The sequence below is a fragment of the Apaloderma vittatum genome, unplaced genomic scaffold (genome assembly GCF_000703405.1).
Source record: "Apaloderma vittatum isolate BGI_N311 unplaced genomic scaffold, ASM70340v1 scaffold42420, whole genome shotgun sequence".
NCBI lineage: Eukaryota > Metazoa > Chordata > Aves > Trogoniformes > Trogonidae > Apaloderma > Apaloderma vittatum.
This window is the reverse complement of record NW_009695892.1, coordinates 69974-84943: the sequence shown is the minus strand read 5'-3', so window position 1 is coordinate 84943 and position 14970 is coordinate 69974. Positions and strand designations below refer to the sequence as shown.

Genomic DNA, 14970 nt, shown 5'->3' with positions numbered 1-14970 from the left:
TAATTATCATTATTTATTATTATTTATTATTATTATTCACGTTCAATTCTGATAAGAAACAACTGAGCTCTTAACACAATAAAACCATAAGCTTTATCCCTATTCAGAGGTATTGACGCTGCTTCTGAAGACAAGTAGAGGTGCTCCTAAGGTAACTGAAGTTTGTTTTCCTGCTCCACTGCATTTTTGCACATTCGGACTGAAATAAACTCTGCTAGTTTTGTTGAATACAGAAATGTTGAATATAGCTTTGGGCTTTTCCTCCTGTAAGAGGATGTTTGGCAAAATACTAGACTCTAGCCTTTCAAAAGAAAACGGTTGCGACAATTTACCTGAAATCCTTGTTTCCGCTGGTACTTCCTCCTTTGCTGCATATCGGCGAAAGTAGCTGCTCCAGTTGGGTAGGTATAGGCCATATGTGGTAGGAAGCTCATCTGATCTAGTCCTGGGTATGGTCGCAGCCCAGGAATACTGGTCTGGACTGGTGGCATAAAAGTGGCTGGGGGAAATGCGCTCTGTGGTGGAAGTGTTGTGTATAAAGGTTTGGCACTAAATGGGTTCATACCAAATACTGGGTTAGTGCTTTTATCCAGATTATTTGAATTAGAAAACTCTTTCTTGATAAAAGTCAAGTTCAGTGGCTCATCTGAGTTTTCAGATGATGAAGAAACACTGTTGTGTTCTAAATTTACGCTATTAGATTTTGTTTTGTTCTTTGTGGCTATAATACTTTTGGGTTCCTTCATTTGTTTTGGTAAAGACAAGTCCAAAGGCTCAGCCTGAAGCTCCTCAGAAGAGAAACTGTTTGGAGTGTAAGAACTACTATGGGAGTTTTTAGAAGATGTGGAAGAAAGATTTAAAGGAGAAGGAGTATTGCTCCTAGAGTGGTCCAATTTATCAACTGGTTTAATATTGGTAAAATGAGGAGGTTTTGTTAGCCTGAGAGGAGTATCACAATTAGTAACACTGTTATGGAGTTCAGCTATAGATGGTGAAGTTATAGAGTCCACAGGCTTTATTGGAGATCTGGCTGACAAAGAGTCTTTAGTGGGAGTGTTGTTGGTGGCAGCCAGCGCCACCTTGGCACTGGCCCTTTCCAGTGATGGTGACCTGGAACTTGAATACTGGTAGACTTTTCTTTGTTCAAACCATTCCTTCACAAATTCCTGAGGAAGGCCAACAGCAATGGAAATTTTCAGTAGTTCATCAGAGTTGGGTTCCATATTCATAGCATAATATGCTTTAAGTACAGACATGTGGTCCTTGTATGGGTTGATGGGGCTAGTCATTCCTTTCTCAGAAAGTACTGATGACAGCAAGAGGGTTTGCTTATCAAACACTCCAGGTTTGTTGGGAACCATGTTCTCGTGAGGCTGAAGGACTGCCTTGATCTCTTCATTCATTTTACACAGGTAACGCTCATGCTGATGCAACGGAATGGGACCAGGAAAGCTTTCTTTACAGAACTGGCATGAAAATGGAGTGGATACGTTATGGTTCTCTATCATCTTGTCTTCAGTTACCAGGTCTATTAGGGTTCGCAGCTTCTCTTTTTTAATGTTATTCAGCTGCCTCCTCGAGTCTGTGGTTAAGCTCTGGAGGCAAGCTTTGGCTTCATTGACTTTCTCTAATGTATAGTCAATAATACTTTTAGTGGCACCATTATGACTTACTACTGGAAGACCCACAGGGGGAATATTGGGGGAGGTAACTCCTTGTTCCTCAGCTTGAGAGCATGAATCCTTCATATGGTAAACCTTCAACTTGGAGATCTCTTCAGCCTTGCAGTCCATTTTCTGCCGGGAAACCGTGTTGTCCACAATCTGTAGGACCTTCTGCACCTCACTTAAATTACTGCCTACCGCAGGAAACCCAAGCAATGGTGCTTCCATCCCTACACCTAAGTGCTGCATTGGACTTTGAGCAGAAGTGTGAACTCCTAAGGGGCTGGTTGCTCCAAGTCCACCATTCATAAAAGGACTAGTTGCACTAAACCCATGTGAGGCCATAAGAACCTTGTATTCATTGAAATCTAGTGGTTCGGTTTTAATTTTCAGTAGGCCTGTTTGTTCAGACATACTAAGTGGTTTGCCATTCTCCAGCTTGTTTCTCAGCTGTGTGATGGCTGAATTAGTAGGAGAGGAAGATACAGAATTAGGAGAAGAACCCGTCTTGATATTGTTTCTCATTCTGCCATTTACAGAGATCAAACCAATACACTTCTTGCTGCTGATGTGTGAACTGTAGGAGCCAGAATGGGAGAAACGCTTCTTGCAGTTTGGACACTCGTATGGTTTTTCACCTAGAATAATAATTAAAACCAAATGTGAATTAGCATTGCGCCTGCCGTAATTGCGAGCGATCGCATTTGATACCCAACTGATCGTCTGCGTATCCCCTGGTCTATAGCGAGGAAAATATTAATTCTATGAATACAGCCACACGCCATCACTGCTTTGCCCTCCTCCTTTTACGTGTCTTGAGGTCAGTTTGGACCCAGGGTCTCCAGCCAGCAACAGCCACTGAGAGGTGAGATTGGCTCCAGACTGACCATTGCAAGTCACAGGTAAGTATCCTGCAGCAAAGGGAGTCAATCCAAATCCAGATTTTTCAAATTTGATTTGTTTCTCTTTTTTTTCCCTCATTCAAAAAAAAAAAAAAAAAAAAGGAATTTTCAATGGATATAAGAAACTGAGTCCTGATGTTAGGACCTCCACGTCAGCGCTGGTGGAGGTTTGTGCCCGGACAGAGCGTGGTGGCATTTCGTCTGCTGAACGCTGTGCCAAGGGGGAGAGCCAAAACGCACGAGTCATTCAATACGAGACGCTTTGCGCTTACTCATTACATGAGAATATGAGCCGTATTTCACTCGGGGGGACTTTTTGTTATGGAAAATGTAATGGACTCTTCAGGGTCCGACTGCAGAGAGAGGAGCGAATGCTTCCGAACTCAAACTGTCGAACGAATAATCTATATTATTTGCAGGAAGCTTTACTATTTCCAAATCTTTCAGCAAGACGGTGGTATTAGCAGCGTGATAAATGAGGGTGACTCAGATAGCACTTATGAAATACCTTAGTAGCTCCAAGAAGCCAGAAGCAGAACTGTGTAAATTTTAAGCAGTCTTTAAAACTCAGCTAATTAAACAAAATGCAAATGAGCACACCAGCACCTCCGCTACTCACCACTGTGAATTCGCAGGTGTTCCTTCAGATGGTGTTTGTATTTGAAGGCCTTGCCACACTCAGTGCATTTGAACTTGCGATTGCCTGCTCCTTGGGTCAGCATTTGGTGCTGGGAGAAAGAAAGAAAGAAAAAAAAAAAGATACTAAAATGAATTTTATGCATGAGAAACCCTGAATTTCTAGCTTAAAAAACAAAACCAAAATTAATGTGGCTCTGAATTTATCAAGCGGACCAAAAGGTCTGCATGTACATTTATTTGTCTCATCAGGGTTGCCATAAAAATCAAAATGTTGGCAGTAAACCGAAACAAATGAGAAAGTACTTTCACATGAGCATGCGATATTTGCTTTAGAATTATTTCCTAAGTCTCTCATCACAAATATGTTGCTTTAAGGTATCTTACGCTGAGGGAAACTGTTTTATAAGAAGATTTGTGGCTCTTAATATTCCTAGCGGATTCTGAACATGTGGGACTCGGCTTGTTTAAAAATTCTGTTTACTGCGTGTGTAGGAAAGACCGAAACGCTGTCGTTAGTGGCATTTCATGTAAGATTTAATTCATTATCAAGCAGAAGAGACGGCGTCTTTGGTGTGAGCTGCTGCTGGAAATGTTTTTTAAAATCACAGAGCAGGAGGAAAGACTTGAGCTACCTTTTGCACCGTGTTTTTCCCCGGTGTTCTTCTAAGGGGCAAGGGAAAGTTGCAGGTTAAAAGTGGCATAAAGATATAGTCAAAGGCAGCTGACCTTTTTTATAACAAGCAAGAAAAGCCCTGTGAGTTTGAATTTGAAGAGGCAGGAAAAAAATAAATTATAATTTTAATAATAAACTCTCTAGGTGCTCAAGGTAGGAGGTCAGCCTTTTGCAGGCGGCCACGACACAAAAGCCTATTGCAGGAGCAGAGAAGGAAGGTGGGGGGAAAGGGGATAAAAAAAAAAGAAAAAGGAAAAAAAAAAAGGCAGCGCCAAAACGGTATGACAACTGCGAGGGTGTGCTGCCTCTTCCCACATTCCTGGCGAGACAGATGGTGTTACATGGGACACAGGGAGGTTTGTTCAAACAGCAGCAACCTTCAAAGATCAAGCAGAGCCCAGCCCGCCGCGCGCCATTGAGGGACCCGCGCTCATATGTTGCTGAGTTGCATAAACAAACAGCAACAGCTGTTTTGTCTCCCCCCATCGCCCTCCGAGGACTACTATAAACTTTAGTTGTGCCACTGTTAATATGATACAATCATTTTAATTTACTAATTGTAAATGCCACGAGCAAATGAGGGGACTTTTCAACACCAAAGCTACCATTCATAATGCGCCAGTGCCGGCGCGCTCTCGCATGTGAAATTTCAAGGAGGTTACGTTGGATAAATATCTAGGTGGGTTGGGTTGGTTGTGTGGTTTTTTTTTTCCTTTTCTTTCCCCCCGGTGTTTTTAATGACACGAAGCAAAAAGGAAGAACCTTGTGGTGTATCAGGTTAGGAAAAATACATACGTGAAAACGTGTTTGTCTTCTGGAAAAGCCACAGGAAGGGAAGAACAGGTGAAACCAGAATCATTTATATCGATTTAAGATCAAGAAAAAGATACGGTTCTCTTAAAAATGCTAATTGCAAAAATCATGCGATTAGAAGACGCATGCTTGCCTAACTGAATTTACCTTACACTGAGGAAAACCTACCAAGAGAAATACAGCCCATCATGATTTTCACGTTTTTAAGAAAAATAAACACGGCGTAAAGCCTTTATAATTTGACACACGATGCACACTTCTATTTATTTAAGTCTTAACCACGCCATTTGAGTTTCCATTACAGCCCTTCACCAGACAGGGTTTTCAGAAGTAACTCTCCCGTGAGGACAGGGGTAGTTTTTCTGCCAGTACGTAAAGAGTTTTGTGGCACAGGTCTGTCGCCAGCCTGTTTAGGAATACTAGGGAAGCTCAGTTACCTGTCTGAGATACTCAGCATTTCCTTAAATGCAGCACTGATATAATATTACATGCATCACATCGAGGAAAAAACTGTTTTGATTTATTGCAGATACACTGCCGGAGTATACAAATGATAGCGATGTGGCGATTCTATGCATGCACGTGTTAGTGGCATGGTCACAAATGATAGCCTGTATGTACCGTAGGAAGAGTTATTCTAAAAATGTGTAATTATGTTTAGCAAACAATTATGCAAAATACGCGTAATTTCACGTGGTTGAAAAGGTTACTCGGAAAGTAATGAAAAAGTATTAGCGGATCTTTCAGTATGTCTTGGAGCTCCTATTTGAGACACTGCAAAGTAAAACTAGGTGAAAAATGGAATTAAAATTGCTGAGATGTTTAATAATGTATAATTAAAATGCTACAGTCTCATTCACTTTTTGAGGAACATAAAAACGAAACTAAAGTCAAGTTAAAGTGCAAATAAAATTTCTAAATTAGAAATTAACACACTCATTCGATCGTGAACATAAGACTATTAAATCATATTAGAAGAGACCATCAAAAAATCATTTAGACCTCAATTAAAGCTATTACCATTAAAAGATCTGCATCTTCAAAATGCCATGAAAAATTAATAATGATTGCCAATCAAAGCAATATCGTTTCTCTAAGGGGTTATTACAGAAAGAAATCACTTAAAACCAGCCCCCCACCTGATCTGTCCCTGGCTTGTGTGTCACCATATGCCGCTCGAGCTGGGTGCGGTAGGCAAACGTGTAGTTACAGAGAGGGCATGAGAAGTTCTCCTCGTTCTTCTCGTGGCGGTACTTGATGTGCTCCTTGAGGGACGTCAGGCGCTTGTAGCCCCGGTCGCAGTACGGGCAGGTCAGCAGTTGGGCGAAGGCATCTGGAGTTCCAGGTGGCAGGTCTGAGCCCCGGGATGGAGAGGAAGAGAGGAGGAGGGGGGGAGAGGGAGAAGAGAGGCAGGCCAAAAGGTCAGCAAATCAATGGCAGCTCATGGGCTGATTGCCCGGGATGGTATGAGAGGAATCGCGGCAATCTGTTGCCCAAGAGAGAGGGACGACGCTTCCGACCGGCAGCGGGAGGCAGTGGCACCCCCCCGCCACAGGCTCGCGCCCCCCCCCGCCACAGGCTCGCAGCACCCACTCCAGACCCTGCTAATTACGGGCATCACTCCTCCCGCAGACCTCGCAGGCTGGAAAAACTAAGAAAGGTTTTCCCCCAAGCAATCGGTGATTTGCATTCCAGCTCATCCCGTTACCTACGCCACTGACCCAATCCTTCCTACCGACACTTTTCCCCTTATTTATCGAGGCGTCGGAGAGCGACGGGACAGCTACCACATCTTTTGCCGCGTTGAAACTCGATTAAAACTTCCCAAACTCCCAACTGGAGCGAGCGGCAGCCTTTCCCCCGTTGAAATTCAGCTCACCCGCCAAATAATATGAATTTGCTGACTGAAAAATCACAATACACTGAAATTACAGCCCCAATCTTTGCTCATGAAATTCCACGCCGCTGCAGCTGTTCTTCAATTTTTAAGGTAAACACGCAGGCATGTAGTGCATTTATAATTGCAACAGCTGCACGAGGTCAGAAGAGTGGCTAAAAATGAATTACGGCCTCACCATTTTCTTCTTGCCCATTGGCCTCTGGAGTGCCAAGGCGAGACAGTTCCTCAGGGGCTTCGGGGTAGATGATGGCTGTGTCGCTGCGCTGCAGGTACTCCGCTATGCTGACCGCGTGCCCGTCTCCTTCCTCCAGCTTCCTCTTGGCAAAATATTCCTCAAAGTCTGACGTGCAATTTGCGTTCTTCACTGAAACGAGAGAAGGGGGAGAAAAGAAAAGGGGGGTTGAGAGAGTCCCCACCCCAATGGGGTCAATCCACGTCGAGGTTGGGGCTGCGGCTGGACCCGCGCTGCCATCGGTCTTGCTCCAGCTCCTAATAAAATTAATGCAGGCTTATCCACCAGTGTGGGTGGAAGGAAGGGCAGGCAGTTAAATTAACAAGAACACAGGCTCTACGGGGCAGCAGAAGTTTACAAGGCTTGGGTAATGCAGGTAAATCCTTCACCTAGGGAACCCAAACCTTCAAGGGGCTCCTGGGGGACCCACAGCTTTTCGAATGAAAACAGCTCAACCTACAGGGCTGAGCTCAGCTGCCCTAGATCCTAAAGACCCCGAGTCAATCCTCTCATGGGAAATGGTAGTTGCAGGTAGTAAAGACCCTGACGTGAGAGGTCCTGCTATGGGCTGTTCTTCCATGGCGGGTGCAAGAATATAATTGCTCCAAACATCTTTCCCCTTTCTTTTTTTTTTTTCCTCTCCAAAAAATTAACTTACAATGGGAGAATAGGTTATTTAAAAAAAAAAAAAATATTGCTTCATAGATTTCTATAAATAGAACCACATGTTTTGGACTATAACAGGGATACTGAGCCTAAAACCACTTTTAGAGTTTGTACTAGAATTTTCCTTCTTTTCCTTAAATACAAACCCAATTTTTTATTGTCTATGCAACATTCATGAAACATAATATATGCTCAACCACAAAACATCCTGTTACTAAAAATATGTTTTATCCTCCATATATGAGCACTGCATACAGAAAAGACCTTAAGAACTCTGGGACATTATAGGCAAATATTAATATAGTTATACCAGGGGAAAAAAGAAAAAGAGCTGATCATTTTCTTTCTCTCTCTCTCTTTTTTTTTTTTTAATCAACAAGTCTTGGAAGATGCAGCTAGTGGCAGGGAATTAAAGATACTTGTTTTTAACTGACTGTAAATCAAAAGAATGGGTTATGATTGATTACATTTTTTAAACATTTCTCCTTAGGTGAAATAAGAAAATGGGACAACACCATAAACTATTCTATAGTTCATGTAAAAGTAAAATTTTAAATGACACCCTTCTGTTCTTGCTGGTGCCAGGGAGCAATACGGTGTAAGCCCATGGAAATAGGAGGGGTTACGGCCCTAACAGAGTTATACCGGTTTCTAACCACTGGAAACAAGAGACTAACCAGCTCCTTAGCATTTAGAAATGGGTAAATGCTTTGCCTTCAGAAATGCAGGGTGATGCTGGAAGTCAAAACGAGACGTGGCCTCTGACTGGGGCACAACTGGAAACCTGAAAGCGCCTGATTTGAAGTGCTGATCTCGCCGTCGTCGATAAAAGTAGATATTCATCTATGCAAACCTCATCCCTTTAGCCGATAAAAATCAAATCCTCCGGCTGAGACAAATATGCCCTATTTTTTCGTATGAGCTGAGCAGCTTCTCAACTGCTCTGCAGCATTTTAGTGACAGTGACCAAATGGCACAAGGGCATGGGATCCTGGGTTTGGAACAAAACTTCTGTTCCTATCACAGCAGTTTCGTGGGGAATCGCTGCAACGCCACAGAGCCCTTCCCTTGGTCCTTCTGTAGCCCCTGTTATCATTTGTTATTAGCATGAGAAATACTATCTTCCTTTTTCCCCCCAACAAAAGTAACTTCTAGAGTCTAGAGCATGGAGAACAAGGCCGAGTACGTTACCACCATTTTGTTGCTGAGACAGAAATATAACAAACTGGTGATTACTGAGGTACACCTTATGCACAAGAGTGTTAGACAGTGTTTTTTTACTTTGTTTTTATGAAAAAAAAAAAGCCGAGGCATTATTTTTTCCATTGGAAACCTGACTTTTCATTCCCTTGCTATGCCTAGATCTTCCAGCTGTTGCAAGATCATCCTACCCTTAACGTCTGCAAGATGATCAACATTACCCCATCTCTGCTCCTTCTCTTGGCTTTGCAATAGATCAAGCGGAAAAAAAGTTTATTTTTTACCAGATTCAGGTCAAGACCCAGTAAATGCTACCTGTGAAAGAGGGAAGAGAGCTTTTCTCAAGAGTGAAGGTACGGGACCAGGAATGGGAAAGGGTAGGATTGCCCCAAGGGGTGGCTCCATCTGTCCTTGTCCTGCTCCAGACAGGCTGAGAGGGTTTGGAGTTTGCAACTTCATTCATAGGATGGAGATTCAAGACACCGAGTGAGGCCTGGGTTAATATCAGGATCTTCAATCCCAAAGTTGAACCCAGATGAAGTTCTTCCTTCCCAACCTCCCAAGTCTATCTGGAGGCTGATCCAACAGGTTGTGAAGGACCGCTGCGATATTACCGGCCTTGCCTTCCTAATTCTCTGGATTATTTAGCTTCTATGTCTGTGCATGCAATCCGGGAGCTAAAGCAAATGTTTATGTCTACATTATAAACCCCTAAAAACAAGGGGATTTAGTGGAAAAGCTGACAGATCCTTAACTGAAACAATACAGCCAGTGCTGCGATGCTGCAGATTAACATAAATACCAAAAGGTGACCATGTGTCTCTGGTTTCTCACCAGCGACGCTACTGACAATTCAGACATGGCTGGAAGCTCACTCAGCCTTCCTAAAAAGAGCCATCTGATAACCATTAGGTTTCTGGGGGAGGAAGACCTGCTTTCCCTCTCTCTACCCCGTGCCCTAATTTGTTTCCATGCAGAAAGCGATGTTCCTGGATTCCTCACGGGCTGACACTGCACACACATTGCACATCCCCTCCTGCGAGGCAAGAACTTTAGCGAGATCTACAGTGGGTGACTTCACCAAATAAGTCCATTTTTTTAATTAATTATTGGAGTCTGGAGAGCAGAAGTATTTGCAGCTCCGAAAGCTGATGTGGCCGCGTCACGTCAAAATAAAACGCGTTAAAGGAAAGCTATCTTTGGAGATTTTTAACCTTCCAAGATAAAGTGAGAAAGAGGTTCCAGGAGCTTGGGAGACCAGTTATTTTGTGTGGGAACTCGTCCTGCGAGGTGGTGATAGCTGCCCTTAATCGCAAACGAAGCTAATAAAACCACAGCCTTCATTAGCCAGGAAGTGAGAGCCCCCATTGGCACACACAGATTACAGCCCCAAAACAGTCTGTCCTCCAGCCTGCCAAGTTTTAGTTCTGTTTTCCTCACCCCAAATATTGTCATTTTTTTCTTACTTTCCCCCTTCTTCAAATTATATTAAGAGATCTTTACCTGGAGCTTGTCACGTGTTAGTAATTGAAACAGGGAAAACTTTTTTCTGTTTGTTTACAGGGAATGTGTTGATCTATTTTCTGCAGACATCCCGGTTGTAATAACTGCTACAGGTGTAATGAAATAATCCACAGGGATTTATTCATTCACGCTTTAAAAAAACTCTTCTGCAAAACATCGTTTTGCCGAGTAACCATTCCAGAAATATTCACAATTTGTTTCAGCAGGGCCAAAGACTAAAATTCTCACTCTAATGGTCACTTTTGCTTTTTCACTATAAAGCCTCCATGGCTTGCTGATTAATGTATTGATAACAAGATTTCTTTTTTTAAGTACCACTGGGAAGTGGCCATTCTGCCAGCAGCAGAATAATTTAATAATGGAGATGACTTCTTTTATAGTTTTCTTTCTCTGCTAATGATGTTCTGCAAGGAATTTGGTGCTAAAAATACCCCACAGTTGTTGCATGCACCTACAGCAGCTTTGCTGGTTGGATGTACATGCATGAGCCCAAAGCTGCATGTCCCATCTCTGTGCCCTGCCCAGGTCATGGAGAGATACAATATCTGCTGTCAAGAGACTCATATTAAATGGAAGGAACCTTCTTGGCCCATCTGGAAGAGCCCATGCTAATCTCTAGGAAGACCCAGATTGCTTTCTTGGATACCAGAAGGTCACTGAAATATGGCTTTCACTGCAGATGAGGTCACTGATCCAACACCTTTCAGAAGGTCAAGTCTCACCCCCACCTCAGCTATTTAATTAAAAATCAATATTAAATGCCCCTACTACCTGCAGGGAAAAATTGAGGCCAGACACTCAAAACGAGCCCAAAGCCTAAAGTGAGGCTGAAGATGAAAACTTTGAGCATTTCCCGGAATAGGTAGGAAGGGTCTCCAATGGCTCAGGAACTGACATTTCCCCTTTCCTCCTCAAATAGCAGTTGGGGCACCTCAATAGGCATGCTGGCAGAGTTTTTACTCCACGTGAAGGATGCTGCATCTCCTAACTGTCACCTGGCATCCCCCACTCAAGGTGAGAAGACTGGCAAAGGAATTTAGCTTACCAGATGATTTAATATGACTAAATAAGATGACACTTCTCTTAAGAGCCTACAGAGGCTGCAGCCACTAGAGAAACATGTTCTAACCAACCCACGCAGGCAGAGGAGGAGGTGGCTCTGAAAGCCTCGGTGATAAAAGATTCGACTTAAACTCTAGCAGAGCACAGGATGCCTCGCAATGGTTATTTGAGCAAAGAGGGTCTGGAGCAAAGAGGAAGACGTGACTTTCGTACAGGACCTTTGGGGAAGGAGTTACCAGGCGCAACATCCAGAGCGGCTTTTAGATTTTAAATGCAGAACAGCTGGAAAAAAGAGCTCTTTGAACCATGAGTTTGCAGTGCATCAGGCTGGGTAGAAGGGCAACCCTTATCTTTTCCCACCACCCCTAGAAAAGTGGTTTCAGAAGAAGCAGGACACCCCATGAGGAGTTAGCGGGAGGGCTCAAAGGCACCCTGTCCTCGGAGAGATGCCGTTGAGGCTGGAGTCAAGCAGGCAGGAGACCATCAGATACTGGAAGGGGCCAAGAGGACATGAAGTCTTCCCCCTCAAGCAGACCACATTGCAAATATGAAAGAGTCAAGGCCTGTTATGGTAAGGAAAATATGTGCAAAGGAAGTCACATGGACTGATAGGGGACCTCAAAGGCTCTGGTAATGGTAATTCAGATAACCATCAAGGCTTACTTCCGAATCAGGCGTCTTTTAAAGTCCCATTTCTCCAAGTGCTGAGCACAATTTGTCACTTTATTAGTGTCCCTTGGAAATAAAAAACCTTTTAAAATACATATGTATCAAGTTTGGTACAACAACATTGTTAAGTATACACGTAGTGATAAACTGTTCCTTGGTGCCGCCCTCCTTTCATGCATAAGAAATCTAGTGGATGAAAAAAGCAGTGACACAGTTTTATTTTCCTATTATTTTCCCCCTCAAGAATTATAAAGTAAATTTCTTGTGTTACTTAACAAGAGCATTGGGGTTTTATGTGGGTGTTACCAACATTAGGAAAGTATGAGTAATAAAATCCTTGCAAGACTTAGGTACCACCTTTTACAGTAATATTTGTAGAGGGCATTACCTATGAACCAAATCTCATAATGGAATGCATAAAAATGTACTTGTGCTAGAAAACACTTTTAACCATGTAAATCGCGGTTATCTGCCCTATCTCAAACTGTGACAAAATGCAAAAGAAACATCGGGTGATGCATGGTGTTGTGCTGAGGATGGAGCAGGGCCTTGTGGCTTTTGGAAAGAACATGGTAAACCCCTGAATTCATTTGGATTAGAAAACAGTAACAGAAACCTTTTGCTGTTTTGCTCTGCTACAGAAGAAAAAAAAAAAAAGAAGAAAAGATGACTTGGAAATGGTGCTAAATATCTCTGTCCCCTTTCTTCTTCCACAAAATATATTGATTTCTAAGAAGAGGGGAAAGAAAGAGATGTGGAAAGTAGGAGAAAAAAATAAGATTAGCCAGAAACATAATAATCTCATAAATATGCATTTAAAGTGTGTGTGTCTGTGTATCTATGTAAGGAGTTTATGTGTGTCTTGCTGAAAAGATGTTTTCAGTCTCTGAAGTAGCTTACTCTGTGCGCCATACGAATCTGGGGGTGCCAAGAAGGGTGCACCCCATCCTCATTATCAAGCTCTTTGTACAGTCTCTCTCATTAAAAGATTACTGTATCTTGGTCCGGCTACTTTAAACTACACGAGATTCCCTCTCGCTGGGAAAACATCTCATGCTGCCGAAAAGCATTAGCTCACATGGGCACAGTCAAAGGAGTTAGGGGCTGAAAGGTTGCAGGGCGCACGAGGGGCGACGAAGGCTCTCACCGAATGAGTTTGTCTCTGCTGTGACCAAACTTGGGGGGGGAAAAAGAAATAACAAAAAAAAGAAAGAAAAAACCAGAATTCTGTAAACCTTCCCCAATGGATGACAAGAAATTGTTTTGTCACTTCGCGCGCAGCTAATTCTACGTGATACCGAAGAAGAGCGATGCTCGGGCCGTGCAACGCCTTACCTGTCCCGTTGTTCCCAGCGGTCTGAATTGTGGCTTCAGGCCCCATAGTGTCATAATCTTCCTTCATTTCTTCTGTGAAATTAAAGCACGCACATGTTTAAGCATTTGCGGGTTGATCGGATTGCTTACAAAGCTAAGGGAGCCCACTGCGGGGCTGGGGAAGATCCCGCTACGGGAAGGAGAGAAAAGGGCTGTTGGGGACCCCCGCACAATGGCTTTGTTCTGGCCAGTGAATGAATTCAGCCACGCTGGGCGGACGAGAATTTATTTACTTTAAACATGACAGCAAGTGGTGGAAAACAGAACTATTTGGTCGGTGTAAATGAAGGGCTTTTCCCCATATCAAGTCTAATAAGCAGTCAGGTGATAAAAAGGGAATTTTTTCTCTTTTTTTTTTCCCCCCCTCTGTACTTAACTAATCAGTTAACAACAGACACTATGACATCTCTACCTGGAAGAAGCTGCAAATACAAAAGGAAGATACAAGAAGTTGGTGTATCTCTATTTCTATCTATCGTCACACAGATCTGAGCTGTCATCGTTGCTTTAACCTCACTGGAAGAGAGGCGTGTATTGGCGTCAAGCGGTGCAGAAATGTGACAAATTTTCAACTGTGGGCAGCTCTTCTCTGCCTGTACAGTTTGTTTGTGCACTCTCTGACAAAGTCTGCCTTGATGGCCATAAATTGTGTTAATTCACATGCAAACGAGCATGATACGTGTAGAATTATTTACTATGTGTTTATCACGGATTGGTTTCCTTTCCCTGAAACTGTTTGGGGTGAGTTAAAACAGCATTCTGAGGAGGCTGGATGCGGCTCCATCACTGGGGAGAACGTTTATTTTCGTGGATGTTACAGCCTGCCTCGGAGTGCTGTCAGACTTGGTTTCCTCCTGCTAATTTGTTAGTTCATGTGCAACAGGTATTCACACATCCAGCCTGCTTAAGATTTAACCCTCCAAAGGGTTTGCACAGGCAAAAATAAATATACATAACATTTCTTTTCTGCCTTTTTGACTTCTCCTAAATGCCAGCCTTTCTTAATTGGAAGACGTGCACAAATGTACAATCTTTTTTCCTTTTTTTTTTTAAGTGAGGGAATTTAACGTTTGACATTTAAGTGAAAAAATCTGCTTTAATCTTTTGCTTAGCCTCGCTTGTAAGCAATAAAATGGCAAAAGGCACCCAGAAATGGTTTGCCAATGACCAAAAAAAAAAAATGAAAGGAAAAAAAAATAATTTCCCACAAACAAACGGAAGTCGATGATGATTCAGGAAGATGGATGCTGCTCGGCCAATCAAGTGATAGACTGGCAAGAAGATCAAAGCCTTCTATTAAAATCTTATTGATACACGAAGCATTAAAATTCTTATTACTCATTTTTTTGTGAGAAAGATTTTGATGAGGACAGAAACTGGCCCAGTATTAATCCATTTCCATGACAGTGATTTGACTGAAGATAGGGCAATAATATAAACAGAGCCCATTCTTGGTTCATTCCTAAATTTGTAATCTTGTAGTATTCTTCAGATGTCACATTCTACAAGTAATTAGTTGGTAGAATAACAGGTTCTAATTGTATCATTCTAATCAAAACTAAAGCACAGAATGACTTAATTCAGAGCTTTACAACCAGCATACAATAATGTGGTATAAATATACATGTTTATAGCTTTGAAGATTAAAAAAA

The 14970-nt window shown here is 42.6% G+C and overlaps 1 protein-coding gene across 1 annotated transcript in view; it reads right to left on the bottom strand.

The window, feature by feature from the left end:
- Positions 1-288: 288 nt before the first annotated feature.
- The window catches only part of ZEB2 (zinc finger E-box binding homeobox 2), an 18912-nt gene continuing 4230 nt past the window's right edge, over positions 289-14970 (bottom strand). Inside the window, exons 2-6 of the mRNA XM_009872649.1 lie at positions 13280-13351; positions 6767-6955; positions 5831-6045; positions 3186-3294; positions 289-2302 (exon numbers count right to left, since the gene is read on the bottom strand). Of these exons, the coding sequence (XP_009870951.1) occupies positions 297-2302; positions 3186-3294; positions 5831-6045; positions 6767-6955; positions 13280-13351 (2591 nt within the window). The 3' untranslated portion in view covers positions 289-296. The remainder of the gene's footprint in view (positions 2303-3185; positions 3295-5830; positions 6046-6766; positions 6956-13279; positions 13352-14970) is intronic.